The 13,363-nt window shown below is 55.7% G+C and overlaps 1 protein-coding gene across 1 annotated transcript in view; it reads left to right on the top strand.

The window, feature by feature from the left end:
* Nucleotides 1–1,382: 1,382 nt before the first annotated feature.
* FER1L5 (fer-1 like family member 5) overlaps nucleotides 1,383–13,363 on the top strand; it is a 20,602-nt gene continuing 8,621 nt past the window's right edge. Inside the window, exons 1-31 of the mRNA XM_027906634.1 lie at nucleotides 1,383–1,580; nucleotides 1,808–1,863; nucleotides 1,950–2,041; nucleotides 2,123–2,231; nucleotides 2,312–2,461; nucleotides 2,815–2,943; nucleotides 3,018–3,080; nucleotides 3,180–3,230; nucleotides 3,446–3,476; nucleotides 3,572–3,687; nucleotides 3,763–3,874; nucleotides 3,950–4,029; nucleotides 4,116–4,184; nucleotides 4,414–4,457; nucleotides 4,568–4,644; nucleotides 4,724–4,800; nucleotides 4,930–5,043; nucleotides 5,471–5,618; nucleotides 6,332–6,456; nucleotides 6,538–6,629; nucleotides 7,320–7,521; nucleotides 8,270–8,422; nucleotides 8,922–9,035; nucleotides 9,124–9,287; nucleotides 9,976–10,075; nucleotides 10,362–10,547; nucleotides 11,105–11,216; nucleotides 11,298–11,375; nucleotides 11,446–11,627; nucleotides 12,365–12,523; nucleotides 12,598–12,696. Coding sequence (XP_027762435.1) covers nucleotides 1,496–1,580; nucleotides 1,808–1,863; nucleotides 1,950–2,041; nucleotides 2,123–2,231; nucleotides 2,312–2,461; nucleotides 2,815–2,943; nucleotides 3,018–3,080; nucleotides 3,180–3,230; nucleotides 3,446–3,476; nucleotides 3,572–3,687; nucleotides 3,763–3,874; nucleotides 3,950–4,029; nucleotides 4,116–4,184; nucleotides 4,414–4,457; nucleotides 4,568–4,644; nucleotides 4,724–4,800; nucleotides 4,930–5,043; nucleotides 5,471–5,618; nucleotides 6,332–6,456; nucleotides 6,538–6,629; nucleotides 7,320–7,521; nucleotides 8,270–8,422; nucleotides 8,922–9,035; nucleotides 9,124–9,287; nucleotides 9,976–10,075; nucleotides 10,362–10,547; nucleotides 11,105–11,216; nucleotides 11,298–11,375; nucleotides 11,446–11,627; nucleotides 12,365–12,523; nucleotides 12,598–12,696 — 3,369 coding nt within the window. The 5' untranslated portion in view covers nucleotides 1,383–1,495. The remainder of the gene's footprint in view (nucleotides 1,581–1,807; nucleotides 1,864–1,949; nucleotides 2,042–2,122; nucleotides 2,232–2,311; nucleotides 2,462–2,814; nucleotides 2,944–3,017; nucleotides 3,081–3,179; nucleotides 3,231–3,445; nucleotides 3,477–3,571; nucleotides 3,688–3,762; nucleotides 3,875–3,949; nucleotides 4,030–4,115; nucleotides 4,185–4,413; nucleotides 4,458–4,567; nucleotides 4,645–4,723; nucleotides 4,801–4,929; nucleotides 5,044–5,470; nucleotides 5,619–6,331; nucleotides 6,457–6,537; nucleotides 6,630–7,319; nucleotides 7,522–8,269; nucleotides 8,423–8,921; nucleotides 9,036–9,123; nucleotides 9,288–9,975; nucleotides 10,076–10,361; nucleotides 10,548–11,104; nucleotides 11,217–11,297; nucleotides 11,376–11,445; nucleotides 11,628–12,364; nucleotides 12,524–12,597; nucleotides 12,697–13,363) is intronic.

The raw sequence follows: 13,363 nt of genomic DNA, 5'->3' as shown, positions 1-13,363 counted from the left end.
GATCGGGGAACGTGGGATTATCCCAAGTAGGGAGGAACCTGCAGGGCCCGTACGGATCAGTCAGTCCAACTCCCGGCCCTGCACAGGACACCGGGCGCACCCAGAAAACATCGTGAGGGGGAAAGGACACACAAGGATCAGGTAATGTCCCGATCAGATAATGTTTACTCCCCTACTGAGTAAACACGTGTGGCCCTGTCCCTCCTTCAAAATCTCGGGAAGTGCCAGAGCACAGCATGAGTGTTAAGGGAGTGTTCCCGCATTCCCATGTTCAACATTCCCATCTTCCCACATCCCAACGTGTCCCTCTGTGTCCCATCCATGAACTCCTCACATCTCCGCCATGTCCCCTCCCCATCCCTCTCATTGTTCCATCCATGAACACTTCACATCTTCCACGTCTCCTCCATTTTCTGTCACCGGTGGCTCCATGTCCTCTCTTATTGTCCCCTCCATCACTGCACCGTGCCCTCTCTGTGTCCTCCTCCTGTCCCCTCCACATCCCTCTAATGTCCCCTCCATACCCCCTTTGTGTCAGGGTGACACAAGACACGGGAGCACATGTACATGGAGACACAGGAACATGGTGACATGGCTGCTCATGGGCATGGTAGTGACAAGGACACGGGGACATGGCTGCTCACAGACATGGCCACGCAATGGCAGAGACATGGGGACACAGAGGGACACAGTGACATCTGTAATAGATTGTTAACTTTGTTCATAAAATCTTATGTGTATGAGGGAATAAGGAACTTTTGTTATAATTCAACAAGATAAGTTTCATGGACATCCTGTTAATTAAGCGTCAGTAAAAAGAATTGCAGACATCTTGCTAAACAAACAAGTATCAGTATTGGTAAAATTTACAGCTGATAAGAACTGCAGCTTTCATCTTTGACAAATCCCAGATGACCACTTAGCAATGAACCACGAACTCAAGCCTCAATGCAACCGCATTCAAAACTGGGGACTTGGAAATGTATAAAAAGGAACATTTACTACGTTTTCGGTGTGTGTCTCGGGCGGGGCAATTGCCCCCCAGGCCACCCAGCGCTGTTTGCTTTATTATCGCTTGCTTAATAAATTTATCAATGTTTAATTGGAACTGAGTTGTCTAAATTCTTTAATTAACTTATAACAACATCTAACAGTCCCTGCCATCCAACAGTCCCTGCCCTGCCTTCCTCCCGTTGACATTCTAGAACATGGGAACCAAACCGTTGTGCTGCTGTGGTGTCATCAGTTTGGGCACAGCACATGAGGGGTACACGGATGGCATCCCTTTGGTGACAACATCAGGGGTGGCACATTGATGACAGAACCTTGAGGGGTGGCACATTGACGGTGCCCCTTTGGTGACAATCTCGAGGGTGGCACATTGGTGACAAACCTGCAGCCATTTCTTTGGTGACAGCACCTCAGGGGTGGCCCACTGGTGGCAGCCCCTTGGTGACACTCGTGCTGCCACCCCCAGTGCCAGTGGTCCCTGGCCATGCTGCGGCTCCATGTGGTCAGTGTCCACATCCCCGGGGCCACTAGCTTTGGTCCCGGTGTCCATCTGTCTGTCTGCTTCCGAGGTACTACTGGGCATGGGGAGGGGACACCACAGTGGCTGTCCCTGTGGGGCTGGGTGGTATTGGCCATCCTGGTGTGAGGGGTGGCATCCCAGCAGGACAGGATGGTGGTGGCCACAGATGGGGACAGCTCTGGGTGTCCCAATGCATGGGGCCAGTGTCAGGCTTGCCCTGCTACCCCAGTGACCCCACCCTGAGGTGCCACCGTCCTCCTCTTGTCCCCCACACAGGTACCTCCAGGAGAACCCAGGTGGTGCCTGAGGAGCGCAGCCCCACCTGGAATGAGGTGGGGTGAGCCCAGGTGGATCTGCAGTGGCACAGGGACACAACGGTCACCCCTCTGACCCCTTGTCACCTCCCTCTACCCCCCAGGAGCTGGTGTGGTCACTGGACGAGTGTCCCCTGAGCCCCACGGACACACTGAGCCTGCGCCTCCAGCACTGGGACCACCCGGTGCCCTGGGGGTGAGTGGCAGGTGTGAGTGGGCACCCCAGTGTGACTCGCACCCCATGACCACTCTCACCATGTTCCCCTGGCCCCTACAGGGACCTGGGTGGCACCACAGTGTCATTGGACCAGTTGGTGGCCAACCCCAGCCTGCCGATGGCCCGCGGGGATGTCCTGCTTCTGGACCACTGGGATAAGCCCACGGGGGTGAGTCCCCCACCCATAGAGCCCCCCTCCAGCACTTTGGGTGCCACCAGGGCCACTGGGGTGCCACTGTCTCTTTGCAGTGCACTGTCACCTTCCGCTGTTACTACACGCCCTGTGGCAAGGCTGGGAGTGCCATGGTCACCCCTCAGGGATGGGTGGCACTGCCAGGTGCACTGGAGCTACCTCAGAGCTCTGGCAGGGCCCCTGTGCAGAGGAAAGAGGATTTCCAGGTATGGCACCCCAAACTAAGCCTGGCCTAAACCCCATGCCAAGCCTATCCTGGACCCTCAAACCAATTGCTTTGGAACCCAAACCAAACCCCCTGGACCCCAAACCAAGCCTATTCTGAACCCTGAACTGAGCCAAGCACCTTGGACCTCCAAACCAAACCTCCTAGACCCCTAAACTAAGCCCCTGGACCCCCAAATCAAAACCTCCTGGACCCCCAGACCAAGTCCCCTAACCCTAAACCAAGCCTGTCCTGGACTCCAAAGACAGACTATCCTGGACTCCAAGCCCCCTGGACCCCAAGACCCCTGGGGGCGACATCCCACCCATTGCCCCCCCTGTCCCTGTCCTGCAGGTCCGGGTGAGGATCATCCAGGCCCGGCAGCTCCAGGGCAACGACATTAGGCCGGTGGTGAAGGTGTTCATTGGGAAGCAGCAATTCCGGACCCGGAGCCGGACAGGGAACAACCCCTATTTCAATGAGGTGACCCCGGGGAAGGGACACAGGGACTCCCAGTGTCCTTCAGCCCACGCTCACCCTCTTTGCCCTCTCTTTAGGTGTTCTGCCAAAATTTCCACGAGACGCCAGAGCAATTGGTGGCACAGCCCATCCGGATCCAGGTGGGAGGGATTGGTGGCACCGGCAGGGATGGGACAGGGACAGGGACGGGGTCAAGGACAGGGGGTGGCTCCTGATGCCATGTCCCGTTCTTGTCACAGGTGCTCCGTTCCAAAAACCTCTGCACCAAAGCCATCATTGGCACCTTTGAGGTGAGGGATGTGGTTTGGGAATGAGGATTTGGGAATTGGGGGACTGGAACAGGGCATTGGGAATTGGGCTTGGGAATGAGGAGTTGGGAATGGGATGTTGGGAAGGGAGTGTCTGGAACAGGGCATCAGGAATGGGGTTTTGGGAATGGGGCATAGGGAACGGGTTGTTGGGAAGGGGGTGTGGTGTCACTCTCACCCCTTTGCCGTCCCTGCAGCTCAACATTGGCACTGTGTACTCTGCACCAGGTGGGTGAGAGGGTTGAGGTGACACCGGAGTGACACCAGGGTGACTCTGCAGTGACTCTAAGGTGACGGCGAGGTCTCCCCACCCCCCGTTCCAGGGCGCAGCCTGAGCTGGAAGTGGCTGAGCCTGCAGCACCCGCGGCACCACGACGGCCGCTCCCGGGGGTACCTGCAGGTCAGCCTGGCCGTGCGCCGGGCCGGGGAGAGAGTGCAGGTGAGGCCCCCTAAACCCCTCAGCACCCCAAAAAACTGTTCTGCAGTGGTCCCTAATTTGTGACACCTCCCCAAGGAGCAGGAGGTCCCAGCGGGGGAGGAAGATGTAGAATCCAACCTGCTGCGCCCACCACCATGTACCACCACACTGCAGATCCGCGTGTACCGTGCCCAGGACCTGCCGCAGGGTGGGCATGGGGGGGTTTGGGGTTGTATGAGTTTGGGGGACCCCTCTGCTCACCTATCTCCCCTTCCCATGGCAGTGGAGCCGGCGCGGCCGTGCCTGGGCGGCAGGAGGGGCTCAGGGAAGACGGTGGTGCGGGTCAGCTTTGCCGGCAGGACGGTGGGTGCTGGGCAGGGAATGGGGTGCACCAGGAAAAACAGGGGTGCTGGGTGATGGTGGGAGGCTCACAACTCTTCCGGATGCAGCTCTGCACCCGAGTGATGCCCCCCAGTACCAACCCTGAGTGGAACGAGGTCTTCTTCTTCCCACTGCAGGTGAGGTGCCCCCCCAACCCCCATTCTACACTTCTCCCCAAAGCAGGGGTACCCCAAAAAAGGGGGACAGCCCCATTTCCACACCCCCACCCCCATTCTCACATCCCTATTCCCACTCCACATACCTATTCCCACGCCTCCATTCCCAACCCCACACCCGATTTTGACACCCACTCCTCCCATTCCCACACCCCCTTCCCCCCCTACATGCCCTGTTCTCCCTCCACAGCTGCCCCCCATCTGTGAGGAGATCAAACTGGACCTTCTCCGAGGGTGAGTGGGGGACACCTCGGGATTGGGGGACAAGCCCTTGGATTTAGGAGACACCTCTGTGTTCGGGTGACCCCTCATGTTTGGGGGACCCATCACACTCCCCTCCCCAGGTCGTGCTGGAGCAAAGTCCTGGGCACTGCCACCATCCCGCTGTCCCAGATCTACCGAGACCCTGAGGAGCTCCAGGGTGAGCAGGGCCCACCCTTGGGGGGGTCCCCAGCACCCAGATCCCCCTGGTAGAGCTGATCTCCCTTTTTTCATCTCAGGGGGGACCCCTGGCTTCCTGCCCTGCTTTGGACCTGCCTTCCTGCCCCTGTATGGCCCCCGGCCCAACTGTGCCCAGGTACAGAGTGAGGGGGTGACAGAGTGGGCACGGGGGGCAGTGACAAGACGGGCACCAGGGGATGGCAGGATGAGCACAGTGGCCATTTTGGAGAGGGACACCCACCTAAACCTCCCCTTTTTTACCCAGGACTCGGGGGTGGATTATCAGGGTCGGGTGCTCCTGGAGATCCGCACCCACGAGGGAACCATGGACGGGCGGCAGAGAGACATTGTGGCACCTGTGGATGTGGAACGGGCACAGGTGGGACATGGAGACATGGGGGATATGGGACATGGGGATATGGGAACACAGAGACATATTTATTTATTCTTAATAATACATACTATGTTCAGTATATAACATATATAATGTATGTTATATAATAAATTAATATAATAATATTAATATAATAAATTAATATAATTAACATGTGATTAATGTATACTTTAATATTTCTTTCCCCCAGGCTTTGTTCATTGAAGGCCATCAGGGTTAATTTAGCAAAACTCAAAGTCCCATTAATTTCCCCAACCTGTGATCCCACGAAAGCCTAACTTTGCTGAATGTGACCAGAAAGTGCTTTAAGCCCAGCCCCTGGCTTATGGTTGATATAGTGCTGATGAGTAATTCAAACAATTAATTCAAACCATTAACCCCTCATTTGAGTGGTTTTGGGGTTATTTTGCAGCAGCAGCTCCTGCCTCGGTGCCAATGGGGGCTCTGTGGGGTGTTTTACTCAGCCACAATGGTCCCAGAGGGTCCTAATCCACTGGGATTTGAGCTCAGGATTGGACACGACTCCTCAGCCACCCCGCAGAGCCCCCCCATGTTCGATGGTGAGTGGGGGGGACACCCCGTGGAGGGGGGAGACACAAACCAGGGTATGTTGTATGAACACAGAAAATATAATATAAATATAAACTATTACGTAAAGGTAGAGAATATTATACAAATATCTAAAATATCCTAATAATAAAACAATAATAATAGTTTTTGATCCCTATATCAGGCTTAGTTTTGTACCATGTAGTGCTTAGTACAAACACCAGTAATTGAAGTGGCTTTGTGGTAATTCTCTGTATCTTGTGCAAATTAGTCCCTCATTAATTACCTAAATCAGTGATTAATTAATATGGACTGGGAGATGTCTCAGTTTTGGGAACAAAGGTTGAGTGTCAGAGCAGAGTGATCAGAGAAGGGGCACCATGACCTGACCATGTATTTGGGATGCTCTCAAGAAGAGAAGATTCATCAGAAGATCCAGAACCATCAAAGGGAAATTTGGGGAGTGGGATGTTTGCAAACGACCACCAAAGCCTCTTAAAAGACCGCTACTCAGATCTAAATTACTCCACTGAGATAACTGGCAGAGTATTCATTAAATGTGATGAATATGTAACACAGTGGGATAAATATGGATCAGCCCATGACTGTCCCCTGCTCTGGTGGTTTCTGGAGGTGTACTCGGGTGCACCCAACAAAGGAATATTGTTTTTCAACCCCAAAAAAACCTCTTGGAGAGTTCAAGTCCTGTTTTCTGGTGGCGCAGGGAACCTGTACCACCACTTGTCCTGGCACGGCGACAAGCCAGTGGTGGCCGTCACCTCATCCTGGGAGGACAATTGTCACCGCTGGGACACCCTGAACCTCCTGCGTGCTCTGTGCCGGCGCCTGGTGAGATCCTTGGGGTGGGCAGGAGTGTGGTGGGATGGGACCCCCCCATCCCAGCTGCAATCGTTTGGGATGTGATTTCAGGAGAGGAATGTGGCGGAGCTGCGGCGCTGCCACAGGGACGCCGCAAGGGACACGGGCGTGAAGCTGCTCTGGGAGCTGGAGCAGGACTGCACGTGAGGGGGGGTCCTGGGGGTCCCACGCCCCCCTAATCGGGGCTAGGGGAGCAGGACTGCATGTGAGAAGCAGGGGGCTGGAGGTCCTGAGGGTTCCAAATCCCCCAAACTGGGGCTTGGGGAGCAGGACTGCACATGAGGGAGGGGGCTGGGGGTTCTGGGGGTCCCAACCCCACCAAAATGGAATGGGGAGTTTGGAAGGTGTATGGGATCCCTGGGCTTGTCAGATCTCGGATCCCAGAGTTTGGGAGAGTGGAATGGGGTATTTGGGAGGGGGGGGGAAATGGGATTTCTGAGCTTCTCAGTCAAGGTTTGGGGCAGTGGAATGGGGTATTTGGGACATTTTTGAGGATGATGGGACATTAAGGGAGAACATAGCATGAGGGGGAAATGGGATACTTGAAGGTGGAATGGGGCATTTGGGGGAAAGAAATGAGAAATTGGAGCAAATGAAGAATTTTAGTAGATAACGGGACATTTGGGGTGAATATGGGACACTTGAGGAGACAATTGGGTATTTGGAGGGGGAAATGGGACATTTGGGGGGGGTCAGCAGGACATTACTGGGTGGAACTGAACTTCGTGGGGAAATAGCCATTTGGAGGGATACAAAGCATTTTTGGGGAAACCAAATGGGAGAGAGCTGGGCATTTTGGGTGCAAACAGGGAGTTTTGGGGGTGTTTTTGCAGGCGGGCACTGGCCCAGCTGGAGGCACAACCCATGCCCTCCACGGCTCTGGATGAGCAGCTCAGGAATTCCCGGCGGCTTCTCCTGCGGCATTTGTGGAATGTGGCCAAGGAGGCTCCAGTAAAGGCTGGGAAATACGACTGGGACACACTGGTGTCGGGGGCTGAGAGGTGGCTCAGGCAGGTGGCTGCCCTGGCAGTGGAGGTAGGGAATTTTGGGACATCATCATCTCTGAACAAGTTATATTTCTTTTAAAAGCAAATTAAATTTAATTAATAGGAAATTCAAATTATAATTTAAATATAAATATAAATAATTATGCAGTTAAAATTCAAGTGTAAGAATAAATTAAAAGTTAAATATAAATTTAATGGAAATGTAAATGTAAAGAAATATCGATTTCTTTAAAATTTCTTTCCATGCAGCTGGGGGGGAAGATGTTGGAAAATTTTTTTAACTTTAGCACAGTAATGTTTTATCCCTAAATCAGTGATTAATAGTCTTGTGTCAGCTATTTCTGCCCTTATTACCTCTATCGGTGATTAATTAATATGGACTGGGAGATGTCTTAGTTTTGGGAAGAAGGGTTGTGTGTCAGAGCAAAGAGTGATCAGAGAAGGGGCATTGTGTATTTGAGATGCTCTCAAGGAGAGAGGATTCATCAGTAGATTCAGGACCATCAAAGGGAAATTTGGAGAATAGGGTGTTTCCAAATGACCACCAAAGCCCCTCAAAAGACAGATCCCAATAACTCCGTGGAGATAATTAACAGAGTGTTCAGTAACGTAATGAACATGTAACACAGTGTGATGAATATGGGTCTATCCATGACTGTCTCCTGCTCTGGGGGTGTGTTTGGGTGCATCCAGCAAAGGAATGTCAGCTTTCCAACCCAACAAACCTCTTGGAGAGTTTAATTCTTGGCTTTTGGTCTCTCGCTGTGTCCCTGCAGCCCCAGGCGGGTGTCCCCAACTTGGTGCTGTGGCTGCTGCAGGGGCAGCAGCGGGTGGGCTGTGCCCATGTCCCTGTCACCGATGTCACCTTCTCACCAATCGGTCCTGACGCCTGCGGGCGGCTCTGCGGGAGGATCCAGACCATCTTCCTGGTGGGAAGCTCCCCGTATTCTCTCTATACCCCCTTCACATCCCCTTTATGCCCCTGCATGTCCCCTCACGTCCCCTCTGTCGCTGCTTGACATCCCTTCCATGTGCCCCTCCCAAACATGTCCCTCTCATGTTCCCTCCCTGTCACCTCACTGCTCTGTATCTCCTCCATATTCCCTCAACATCCCCCTCCATGTCCCCTCTGTCACTGCTCTGTGTGCTCTCTATATCCCTCCCCATGTCCTCTCTATATTCCCTTCACATCCCCCCCAACATCCCCTCCAAATTCCCACCACACCCCTTCCATGCCCCTTGGTGCCCATTCTCTGTCCCCCCGTGCTCTCTCTCTATCCTCTCCATTGCTGCTCCATGTCCCCTCCACTCCCCACCATGTCTTCCCAAATTCCCACCACATCTTCCCCGTGTCCCGCTCTCTGTCCCCCCATATTCCCTCTCTCTCCGCTCCCCATTTCCACCCCTCACTCACATGCTGGGGTTCAGGGCTCTGAGACGGTCCGTGCCCAGGTCCGTGTCCGGCTGTGGCTGTGCCGGGTGTGTGACAGTGGGGCCCTGCCTCCGCTCCTCGAGGGGTCCCTGCACTTCCACACCGAGACCGTGAGTGTGACACCACCCTGGGACCACCCAAATCCCCTGAGGGAACACACAAACCTTCACTAACCCTGCTGTATTTTTGTCCCCCCAGTACGAAAACCAGACGAGGCTTCTGGGGAAATGGAGGCCCTGGAAGCTGTTAGGGCATCCGCCCTTCTCAGATGCTATTGGCAGGGAGGGGCTCCCTCCAGGAAAGATCCAGCCCCCCAAAGGATGGCGCTGGGAGGGGCCCTGGAATGTGGAGGTGCAGCAGAGGTGGGCGAGAGGGTTTTGGGGGGATAGGAGGGGATTTGGGGGAGTTTGGGGAGGATATGAGGGGATTTAAGGGGGTTATGGGGGGTTACAGGTGAGTTTGATTTGGGATACGGGGTTTTGAGAGGGGATTGAGGGAGGTTTGCATGGGGTATGAGAGGGTTTGGGGAGGATATGGGGGGGGACTGGAGGGAGTTAGTGGTAGTTTGGAGATATGGAGGGATTTGAGGGGTTTACAGGTGGATTTGAGCGGGACACGGGGGGGCTTGAGGGAGGCTTGAGGGGAGTTTGGGTGGATATGAGGGAGGATTTGAGGGGGTTTTGGGTGGGTTAGAGGTGTGTTTGAGAGGGGTACAGGGGGTTTGGGGAGGATATGAGGAGATTTGAGGGGACTTGGGAGGCTATAGGGGTTTGGAGGGTGTTTGGGGGCATACAGGAGGGTTGAGGGAGGATATGGGAAGGTTTCAGAGGGGGTTGAGGGGATAGAGAAAGATTTGTGGAGGATATTGGGAGTCTGGAGGGGTTTTGGGGAGGGATACAGCGGAGTTTGAGGAGGATATGGGGGTTTGAGGTGGATTTTAGGGAGTTTAGAGGGGATACAGGAGGGTTTGAGGGGAGACACAAGGGGAAATCCACCCACCTGCCACCAGGGGGACCTGGGTGTCCACCAGCACTGTCCCCTTGTCCCTAGGGGGGTGCTGGACACAAGCAGTGCCGTGTGTGAGATGCTGCAGGATCTGAAAGGGAACCAGATCCAGAGGAACCGCTCCAATGGGGCCTCCTCAGAAACTGTGAGTGGGGAGGGGGGAGCACGATGGGGGCGATGGCAAGATGAGGGGTGAAGGAGGGGAGTGTCGGGGATGGAGGTGATGAGGATGGGGGTAACGGGGATGGGGGGGGGAGTGGAGGTGGCAGATTGCGGGGGATGGGGATGGGGGGAGGGAATGGGGGTGGCAAGATGCGGTGATAGGGATGGTGGTGTCCCCATGTCATGGTGTCCCCATGTCATGGTGTCCCCATGTCACTGTCCCATGTCCCACGTCCCCCCATGTCCCCACATGTCCTATTCTCCCCCAGGACCCCGGGGCGGTGTCAGAGGACAAGCCCTGGCAGTCTGAGTGTTTCTGGCCCTGCCCCTTCCGTCCCAAACCCCTGGGGGGTGCCCAGAGGGGGGCCCTGTGCCAGCGGCGCCGCTGGCACCGTGGCTTGGTGCTCGCCCAGCCCACAACCGTGGCACCCCTGTTCCTGCTGCAGGGAGTCCTGGTAGGAGAGAGGTTGGGGAGGAGTCTGCATGGAAGGGGGGAATGGCAAGGGAGGGATGATGGGTGGGGGGAGCGAGGGAGGGATTGGAAAATGGGGGAAAGGAGGGATAGATGAGGGATGGATGGAGGGATGGGAGGATGGAGAGCGGAGGGATGGATGAAGGATAGAGCATGGAGAGATGGGGAGATGGAGGGAGGAGGAGGAGGGAGGGAGGCAAGGGGAAGGGAGGGAAGCATGGTGGCAGAGGGATGGATAAGGGATAGGGCATGGATGGAGGGATGGGAGGAGGGATGGAAGGATGAGGGGCGAAGGGATGGGTGAGGGATGGGGTATGGAGAGCTGGGGAGATGGAGGGAGGGAGGGAAAAATGGGGCAGTGGGCTGAATGAGGGACAGGGCATGGATAGAGGGATGAGGAAGGGATGGGAGGATGGGGAGATGGGCCACGACAGGACTGTAGAACACAAGGCAGTAGATGCAGGACCAGAGGACAACAGGGCCAGAGGGGCCCCCAACCCACACCCCCTCTCCCACGCTCCCCATCTCCTCCTGCCGCAGGACATGGAGGACACATCCAAGGAGGACAATCCAGCTGTGGCACTGCTAGGACCCTGGGGGTCCCAGCCCCCCCTGGAGCAGCCCCCGCCCTTCATCCTCTGCTCTTTCCCCCGTGAGCCTGGGGGCAACCAGGGGAGGGTGTCTGGGTCTAGCCTGGGGGTCTCAGCCCCCCTGACATCCTCATGTCCTGCAGGTCCCAGCCGCTTCCAGCTCCGCTGTTACCTCTTCCGGGCCCTGGATCTGACCCCTGGCGTATTCAAGACCTCCATAGGTGGGACCCCCCAACCTGTTCCCCCCCTCCAGTGGCCCCCCGGGGTAGTGACTGTGTCACTGTCACCCAGACGCCACCGCCCATGTGTCAATCGTGGATCGGAGCCAACGCTCCCGGGTCACGCGGGATGTCCTGGACCCACTCTGGGAACAGACACTGCTGCTCCACCCGGTGCTGCTGTTTGGGAACCCCCAAGGGGTTCAGGAGGACCCTCCAGCTGTGGTGGTGGAGGTGTTTGACCAGGCTGGGGAGGTACGGAACACACGGGGGAGAGGGATGAGAGAGGGAGGGATGAGAGAGAGTTGGAAGGATGGGGGAGATGTAAGGAATTGAGGATGGGGGGAGCAATGTGTAGAGGGAGGGAGGGAGGGATAGGGCAGAGGGATGGATAAGGGATGGTACATGGATGGAGGGATGGCAGGAGGAATGGAAGGATGCAGGAGGTCAGGGACGGAAGGATTGGGGGTAGACTGAGCAATGTGGGGGTAGGAGGGAGAGAGAAAGAGAGGGAGGGAGGGAAGAAGGGAAGAAGGGAAGAAGGGAAGGATGGGGGCAGATGGATGGATGAGGGATGGGACATGGATGGAAGGATAGTGGGAGGGATGGAAGGATTTGGGGATGGATGGAGTGAGAGTGATGTGGAGAGGGAAGAGGGAGAGAGGGAAGGAAGGATGGGATCAGAGGGATGGATTGAGGGATGGGGCATGGATGGAGGGATGAGGGAGAGATGGAAGGATGGGGGGTCAGGGATGATGAGGGATGAGGGACAGAGAGATGGGGGAAGGAAGGGAGGAGTGAGGGAGGGAGGGAGGGAGGGAGGGATGGATGAGGGGTGGGACATGGATGGAGGGATGGCAGGAGGAATGTTAGGATGGGGGGTCACCCACAAGTGGAGGGAGAGATGGGAGGACCAGGGGGGTCAGGGATGGAAGGATGAGAGGGGCACCCATGGGTGGGGGCAGCACCCTCACCCAATCCCTGCCTCACAGGGTGCAGGTGTTTTCTTGGGAAGGTGTGTGTGCACCCCTGAGGTTTGGCTGGATCTGGGACACTGGGAGCCCCCCCGGCTCCAGTCTCACCCCCTGTGGGGGCCGTGGGGCCCGGCCGGGGACCTGGTGGCTGCCTTTGAGCTGCTGCTTGACCCTGAGGTGAGCAGGGGGCACCAGGGGCACGGGGGCATTCAAGGGTGGGGTCCCATCATCACTGACCCCTCTCCCTGCAGGACGGGACCCTGGCGGCACACAGCCCGCCCCCGCTGAGGAAGGACGTGCTTGGCATCCCCCTGGGAATCCGGCCACGGCTCCAGAGAGTGGCACTGGAGGTGGCACATGGGGACACAGAGGGGGGAGGGATAAGGCAAGGGGGGAAGGACAGGGAGGGGAACGTGTGGGAACAGGGATGGGGTCGAGGAGGAAGCAGGGAATGGGATGGGCACAAGGGTGAAGCAGGGAGAGGGATGAGCACAGGGATTGGAACAGGGATAAAGGCAGGATGGGCACAGTCTGGGATGGGACAGGGATAATGGTGGGATTGGGATGAGGTCTTGATGCCCAGAAAAAGGGGCAGATGAACAAAAACTGCTCAGAGACAGAGTTTTAGTCCGTGAGCAGCAGGTATTTATTAATCACGACGTCGGGGAGATTTACCCGTTCAGGCCAGGTAAAAGCTCCAAAGTGATTCAGTAAAAATAGAGAATTTATACAATATTCTGACCATGATTGCAACATAATTTTACATATTCATGTTATTGCATCATTTGATTCCAATATTCATAACAGGTGGAGTTAGGGGTGGAGATTGAGGCGTGGTCTCTATTTTGAGGAATATTATGGTGGGAGATCCTGTTTGCCTTCATCCTGGGGGCTGCTTTTTAATCCTCATCCTCACCTCACCTCGGTGACCTTTCGTTCTTTCTATTGTTCTGTGTTCTGATCACTGAGGCTTCAAGAAAGCCTTGGATCTGGGCCTATTTCACCTATTGAGATGTC

The sequence above is a fragment of the Empidonax traillii genome, unplaced genomic scaffold (assembly GCF_003031625.1).
Source record: "Empidonax traillii isolate 1590-97213 ecotype Southwest subspecies unplaced genomic scaffold, ASM303162v1 scaffold1329:size129758, whole genome shotgun sequence".
Classification (NCBI taxonomy): Eukaryota; Metazoa; Chordata; class Aves; order Passeriformes; family Tyrannidae; genus Empidonax; species Empidonax traillii.
Note: the sequence above shows the minus strand (reverse complement) of the source record. Positions and strands in the feature narration are given on the sequence as shown.